The 8,159-nt window shown below is 45.2% G+C and overlaps 1 protein-coding gene across 1 annotated transcript in view; it reads right to left on the minus strand.

Annotated features, from left to right (window-relative positions):
• Window positions 1-1,490: 1,490 nt before the first annotated feature.
• Window positions 1,491-8,159, minus strand: part of KDM4B (lysine (K)-specific demethylase 4B) — a gene marked incomplete at its 5' end in the record, with an annotated part of 35,053 nt that continues 28,384 nt past the window's right edge. Inside the window, 4 exons of the mRNA XM_009085147.1 lie at window positions 1,491-1,782; window positions 4,394-4,486; window positions 6,956-7,075; window positions 7,821-7,985. Of these exons, the coding sequence (XP_009083395.1) occupies window positions 1,597-1,782; window positions 4,394-4,486; window positions 6,956-7,075; window positions 7,821-7,985 (564 nt within the window). The remainder of the gene's footprint in view (window positions 1,783-4,393; window positions 4,487-6,955; window positions 7,076-7,820; window positions 7,986-8,159) is intronic.

The raw sequence follows: 8,159 nt of genomic DNA on the forward strand, positions 1-8,159 counted from the left end.
CTTTATGATTTCCAAGTGTCCAAGTGAGATTTGCCCACTCAATACTTTCAGGTTTGATTGTGCCTTTAATGCTCCTTCAAGTCCTCAGTGAGCTGAGTCCAATCACAGGCAGGACTTGTATTCCTCTTCCCCAGGAGTAACTCAGTCTTGACTTAAGTAAAAGACGTCACGACAATCAAAGACGTTTGGGGAATTCTCTTCTTTAATAGGATTCAAAGGAAAAAAAAAAACCAAAACAACATACAAACACCTCCCAGGCTTCTGTCATGGAATGATTCTCACACTGTAAAGGAGCACAACTCAAAAAAATAAAATAATAATAATACTTAAAAAATAAAAATAAGGAGAACAAAGGAAGGGCAAAGGATCCTAAGGGAGATGTGTCTAGCAGAGAGTTGGAGAGACCCCTCAGAGCTCTCAGCCCAGGGGGAAGGGGATGGCTCATAAGGAACTAACACAAGCAGCAACAGAACACTTGCCAAACCAGAGGGGCATATTGGAACTGAAAGCCATGCTCATCTGGAACTAGAAAGCAACTGTGATGGCAAAGATGGGGAAGGAAGATGCCAAGAATGACCCAAATGTGGCCATTTTTTCCCCTCAGGCTCTCCCCTGGTGTCACATCCAACCTCAGGGCCTGGAGAGAGCTGATGGGAGAGAAACATTCCAGCTCTGAAACGTTTCTTTCCCCATCTTTCAAAGAAGATAGTGTTTCTTTACAATAAAAAAAAGAAAAAGAACCCAGACTTTTCCAGGACATCTTGCACTCCCTTCTCCTCCCCAGTCACAAGTCATTTGGGGGAGGAGGGGAGAGGATTTCCTTGATTTCTGTTTTAAAGCCACCATCTAGCAAAAAAATGTTGTGTGTCTGTGTGTGTGTCTTTTTTTAGAGTGTGTGGAAACTTTTGTTTTCTCTTTTTGCTTGCTTATTTTTTTTTTTAACAACGCTCATTCATAGAAAACTTGACAAAGGTGACATCTATGTACAGAAAACACTATTCCAAAGGCTGCTTCAGTAGTCAATGTAATAGCACCTTGAAAGACAAAAAGTTTGACAGGTTTGAAAAAGTCCTTTTGTTAAATTTTAACCCTTTCCAAGCCTCATGTAAAAAAAAAAAAAAAAGAAAAAAAAAAAAAAAAAAGAAAGAACCCAACAAACCAAAACCAAACCAGAGCCAGTCACAAAGCTCCATCTGTAGAAACTCTTCCAAAGTCTCCATGTGAAATGCTGGCTGAAGGGTTTCCAAGCTCTCCACTCTCTTGGTCAGCAATACCTGGCAAGGCAACAAACCAAAACCAAACCAGAGCCAGTCACAAAGCTCCATCTGTAGAAACTCTTCCAAAGTCTCCATGTGAAATGCTGGCTGAAGGGTTTCCAAGCTCTCCACTCTCTTGGTCAGCAATACCTGGCAAGGTAGAGGTAGCGTGCAGCCAGACAGAGTTTTCCTGCAGTTCAAACCAAGAGGAGATGAAAGAAATTCACAGCAGACTATTGCACAGGGCTGGTCTTTCATTCCACAGTTCCTTAGTTTTATTTTATTTTATTTTTTCCACCAACTCCAAAAGGGTTAATTTGCTCATTTGAATTCATCCTGGTTAAAACATGTTGTTCTGAGTCCCAGGTTGGTACTGTGTCTGCAACAGGCTCTCCATAAAGGCCAAATAATCTGGGGTTTGTCCATATTCTTCAGGATTCCTGGGATTCCCCAGCCGGGGACGTTTGGCTGGTCTCACTTCATCTCCAGAAAAGACATCTTCCTGAGGGGCCCCAGTGCTCAGGGACTGCAGGAGACATGAAACACAAGCATTAAAGGCAGGGCAGGAGAAAGGCAGAGACACAGAGTGAGGTGTGGAGCTCAGCTGAGGGATATGACAGCAGGGCCCAACCTGGGGCAGAACGTTCCTGTGGGAAATGAACTCCAAAACATGCAAAGCACATGGCTGGGAGGAAAAATTCTGGGATTCTGGAACCAAACTAGGAGGAGAAACCTTCCAGCTGCCTCAGAATAGTTTTCAATTTGGGTCCTGCCTCACCAATCCTCCTTAGGGTTGGACTCGATCTTTGAGGTCTTTTCCAACCTGGTTGACTCTATGATTCCCTTTATGCCTAATCCTCCTCTGCCTCTTCTCCTGGTACAGGACACAAGGGAAATTGGGGCTTCCCTAATGTCTTTGAGCAAAGACTCATAGAAAACATTTTTGAGATCACTACACCAACACAGTCAGGTTGGAAGGGACCACAATGGGTCATCTGGTCCCACCTCCCTACTCAGGCAGGGCCATCCTGGAGCACATGGCTCAGGATTGAGTCCAGACCTTGAATATCTCTAGGGAGGGAAAATCCATAACCTCTCTGGGCAACCTGTTCAGTGCTCAGGGTTTGCACAGGGAAGAAGTTCCTCCTCCTATTCAGGTGGAACTTTCAGTGCATCAGTTTTTGCTGTTACCTCTTGTTTTATTGGTTTTCCCCCACTGAGAAGAGTCTGATCCATCATCTTGGCACTTCCTGTTCATGGACTCAAGTCCATGAGGTCCCTCCCAGTCATCTCTTCTCAAGTCTGAACAGGCCCAACTCCTTCTCTTCCTCCTCTTACCCTCCCCACTGAGATATATTTCATTTGCTTCCACTCAAATGAGATGAGGTGGGACCAGATGACCACACTGTGGTCCCTCCCAACCTTATCCATCCTGGAATTCTGTGGTTTCTTGGTAGAAATCATTATCTCTTATGGCTTTTCCCCTTTGTCCTGCTGCTCCAGGTACAGCACCAGGAACATCACAGAGCTAACACTGCTGCCAACACTAACACAGGAGAAAAGCTTTAGCTTTCAACCAGACTTAAAGCTTTCTATTCCCTTTCCAGCTTCCATTCCTTCCTCTGGAACTGCTACAAAGCCTGATGTCTCCACTGCACAGAACACATTTCTTTCCAAATCCTGGATTTCAGGGCTCCAATATGTTGTCTTTATTACTAGAAAAGCTGAAATAAACTGAAATATTGTGCAGGGCTTCAAAATGAATCCTAGGGTGGTGCTTTGCCACCAGAAGTCCTACAAGGATAACCAGATGTGGCACTTAGTGCCATGGTCTAGTAACCATGGTAAGGTTGGACATGATGATCTTGGAGGTCTTTTCCAACCTGGTTGATTCTATGATTCTAAGATAAATTATTAACCTCTAAAATTTAGGCCATGAGGCCTTGCTGAGATAAACAAACTCAAACAAGATGGAGAAGCCACCAGAGATACTTTACAGAAGCATTTTACAAGGGTTGTTGGGTTTTTTGAGGTAGAATCTTTGATGATTTCATGGAAAAAGGGAACAAAAGTTTCCTCCAACTTATCCCTCCCTAGAACAGCCTGTGCCCAGGCTATTTCTGCTGATGGGCACCTCTCCAACTTGTCCCTCCCTAGAACAGCCTATCCCCAGGCTATTTCTGCTGATGGGCACCTCTTGCTGGTGCCACAAATCCATCCCCCCAGGGTCAGGGAAGCACTGGTTGGGTCCCTCCCTAGAACAGCCTATCCCCAGGCTATTTCTGCTGATGGGCACCTCTTGCTGGTGCCACAAATCCATCCCCCCAGGGTCAGGGAAGCACTGGTTGGGCTGCTGCTGCCACAAATCCATCCCCAGGGTCAGGGAAGCACTGGTTGGGTACAGCAGTTCATATATCCTTAAGGGAAGGTTGAACCATCCTCCTTAAAAAGAGACAAAATCCTGAACCTTATCCCAGGCTGCCTCTGGATCCACCCCTGTGCTGCAGTTAGAATGAAGAAGAAAATTGGCTGTTCTCCAGTGTCATTGTTTGTTTAAATGAGATGGTTTTTACAGGTTAAAGCACCAGGTTTGAACACACCCAGCAAGTCTGGAACCAAAAATAAAAGCTAGGAAATAAATCCCTCCTTTTTTCTAGGCTCAGTAATTCCACTGTATGCACTTAAAGACAGGCTGATCTTTTAGATTAAGAGATTTATAGGTGAGAGGAACATTGTAAATCTCCTGTTTGGTGAGAAAAGAGGTTTTGGTCCCATGTTGCTAATCAGTTCTCCAGAAAGCACTGAACTGTAGCCCAATTCACCTCACATTTGGACAGAATGGCTCCACATAACTAAACTCATATGGTGTAAAATGATCTGAACATAATCTTTTAACCAGAGAAAATAAAAACCTAATCTGAACACATGCAAGGGAAAAGCATTTTGCTGCTTCTCAGGCATTCACAGCAAGGATTTCTCCTTCTCTCTGTACTTGGAGAATGACAAGTGGTTTTACAGCCCCAGAAATTGGAAGCTGCACTCACCTAATGTCTAAGAAAAGACAGGAAGAAAATGGGAAGGGGTTTTGCACAGGAAACAGCCCCAGCTGGTTTATCCTGGGTTAGTTTGGTACTCACCAGACGAGACTTCACTCTCTTGGGAAGTTCTTCCTCCAAGGTATAAATATCCCCACGCTTTACCATGAGCTGAGAACCATCTTCAAACTCCACCTGCAGAGAGGCAGAGGATGAAATGAAATCACAACTTGGCCTTCTCCAGCACTCCCACAGTCCATTCCCAGCCTGTGCTGGTCCCTTCAGGGAATACCAAGGAAGCATCAAGGGCCAGTTCCCATGGCTGAGCCTCTTCTTGGCACTGTGTCTCCAGGATTGCTGTGGAATGAGCATCCCTAAGCTCTGGCAAGGATGTTGAACCCCAACAAGTGCTGCTTTCAGTGCTGCTCAGACACTCCTGTCTTATCCAGCCCAAGTGGTTTCATTCAGAGCTCCCATGGATTTCAAAACATCAGTACTACAGCTGGCCTAGCACCTCTGCTCTCTTTTCCCAGGCACAGCACTGTACATTCCTCCTGATTTTTGATTCTCATCCTGAACAAAGCAGCTTTTCCCTTCTAATAAAAGCAGCTCTGCGTTCAGGCCAACATGGCAAGAAGAATTTCTTTAATCTTAAACAAAGCATTTTCACAGGTCACAAGGAAACAGCTCCAGCTCCTCAACTACATTTGTATTTCAACCAGCAGAAATATTCAGCCAGGTACAAAAAAAAAAAAAAAATTTCTCCCTTCAAATCCTTTTTCACTAAGCACTGATTATATCATGAATTATGCATCAGATGTTCCAGGAATGTTTATTCATGGAAATGTGCACAGGAAAATGTTAAAACTATTAAAAGTTTTGAAGAGATTCTTATTTCCTTTGCTCACAAGACTGAATACACTTTTCTGGATAAAGCAGGAGGACACAGACCAGAGTTTAATAAGGGTGTCAGGTTCAAGCTGGACAAATCCAGAAGGAATAAAACATCTGTGCTCCCAACTCCTCCTCCTGCATTGCCCAGGTCTGGCAGCTCATCCTACACAGGCTGTCATGGAGCAGAATCCTTCAGCTGGGATAACTGGGCAGGTGGGAGCTCAAGCTCTGAGAGATGAGCTCTGCTGAGGAGGTTTAAGATGCTCCTGGTCCTATTTAATCCCTGGTTTTAGAGCATCACTATGTAATGGAGTCAGAAGGACACAGGAATTTCAAGGTGGAAGAGCCAAGGCACCAGCAGATCCATGACACAAGCTCAACTCCTAGGTTGAGGGCAGGATGTAGGTGAAGAGCAGGATTGGGAAGTGAGGGCAGTGCCATCTTAACCACCAGAGTGGTTGGACCATGGGTAGTTAAGTTCCAAACTCCTGATGTGGCTTAGACCCTTTAGATAACCCATGGGTTGGACCCACAGGTTACAGCAAGTTCCAAGAGAGTCATTTGGTCTCAATTTAAAAGCAAAGTTGAACACCCCAAACAGAGACTGAGGTATGAACTGGGAGGGTACTGCAAAATAAGGCAGGTTTAAAACATAAAGCTCAGCAATGAACACACATTTCACAGCAAAACTGCCCCTGTGTTTTGAAGCAGAATTCTGCTGCCAAGCATGTGCAGAGGGAAGCAATGTGGAAAGCTACCCAGGCTGTTTTCCCTCTGGAGAAGAGCTTTGCTCACAGGTAATACATGATCTGAAAACCACAAGCTCCTCCTGTGTATTTTCCTGTCGCTATCTGTGAACAGCACGTTTCAGATGATTGTCTGCTGAAAAATCCACCACAATTTCCTGTGCTGTGATTAAACTGGCAAGCATGGATAACAATACAGCTTTATGGAGCTCTAGATTGTCCTTATGCACAACCAGGGTCACCTCAGATCACATCTCCTCTCAGGCATGACCAAACCCACTGTGAGCTGACCAGGGGGTTATTGTGCTCTTACAAATACATCAAACACAGGGTGGAAAGTCTTGTCCAGAGGAGCTGTGGCTGCTCCATCCCTGGGAGTGTTCCAGGCCAGGCTGGAGAAGAGAAGCTCCAGGGAGATCTTAGAGTCTCTTCCAGGGCCTCAAGGGGCTCCAAGAGAGCTGCAGAGACTTGGGTGTGCTGAGCACTGTATCCAGGGGCCCAGCTTTGCTCTGCCACTGTCCTGCTGCATCCACACAGAGAAAGCATTTCATCTCTGGGTGTTCTTAAAATAATGAGGATGGGAAGCTGTGGATGCCCCATCCCTGGGAGTGCTCAAGGCCAGGTTGGATGGGGCTTGGAGCATCCTGGGCTGGTGGGAGGTGTCCCTGCTCATGGTAGGGAGTAGAATGAGATGAGCTTTCAGGTCCTTCCTGAGTCAGTCTGTGACTACTCAGCTCCAGTTGCCAGTGAGTATTTGAGTAGGTCACTTCTGACCTGAGCTAGAAGCAGGTAAGAGTCTGGATGTGTGTCTATCCATACATCCACATTCTGCCCCAGAAAACTTTCATCCTGACCCTCTTTTAACACTTTTTTCTTTTCTTTCTCTTTAGCCTACGTGAAATATCAACTTCAGAGGGCAAATTCTCCTCATGGCCAGAGCAGACATTCAACACCACTGAGCTATACAGTTCAAACAACCACCAGACACATGGCCCTGAAGCTCCTGGGTACCATCCATACTCACCTGGTAAATCTGACTGATCTGGGCTGCAATAAACTTGGCTTTATAGACAATTCCATCCGTCCACTGCAGCTGAACCAGCTCCCCCTCCAGAGGAGGACCCATTTGGATGCAGTCCCTGCTCTGAAGACAAGAGTGAAAGAGGTTAGAAAGTCAACACCAACAAAGCTCAGAAACTAGAGGTGTGTTAAAAATCACTGCTCAAGGAAGCTGAGACATAACACTATAATTAGGTAGAAGCTAAGTTTCTGCACTTGTGATTAATTGCTGACATCTTAAACAAAACAAGCATGAGAGACTAGGAATCAACATTGGCACCTCCTTCTGCTGACAGTCCCCAGTTCTGGGACATTTCTCATTGCAAATCCCAAACCATCACATATCCTCTATCTCAAAACCAAGCAGGGCAACACAGTGAATCAGTGGCACAATCAGGAAGGCAATGCATGAGCTGCCAAGTCAACCTCTCCTAGACATTCCCTCTATTAAGTGAATTCCCTGTTTTGAACCAGAAGTGCTTACAGCCAAATCTCCTTCCCCCATGAATCACACTTGTCAGTGGAAAAATAAGATTATTCAAGCACAAAACAAATAGGATGCAACTGAAAACAAGCAGTGCTTTCTGTGAAGTCATCTGCATACAGCAAAATCACATCTTTGTAAAGGAACAGAGAAATAAATGAGATCATGTCAGGAACAAGAACTGTAATGAAAAGCAGGATGAGATTTTTCTATGTGAGCAGCAACTTTACTTTTTCATTTTCATTTTTCTTCAGTTTTAAGTTTGCTGTTCCACCCCAAAGCACACAGAAGAGGAAGGCACATGCCACACTTTACACTCAACTACAACATCATCTCCACAACTTACAATAATGCTCTCTGGGTAAACATTGTCACTGTAGGAACCATCATCAAAGTTGACCTCATAGAATGTCTGTGTGGTTGTGCCAATCACTCTGCACCTGTAGTAGAGGCCATTCCTGTTCTTGGTGATCACAGTCTGGCCCAGGGTCACCTCCCTGCGGAATGGAATCTGTGTGAGAGACAAAAGGAAATCAGTTGCCATCTGCACTTGTGACAGCTGCAGCAGAACATCACAGAATCACAGACTGGTTGGGTTGGAAGGAGCTTAAAGCTCATCCAGTCCCACCCTCTGCCATGGGCAGGGACACCTTCCACCAGCTCAGGTTGCTTCAAGCATCATCCA

This window comes from Acanthisitta chloris, unplaced genomic scaffold (genome assembly GCF_000695815.1).
Source record: "Acanthisitta chloris isolate BGI_N310 unplaced genomic scaffold, ASM69581v1 scaffold642, whole genome shotgun sequence".
In the NCBI taxonomy this organism is placed as follows: Eukaryota; Metazoa; Chordata; class Aves; order Passeriformes; family Acanthisittidae; genus Acanthisitta; species Acanthisitta chloris.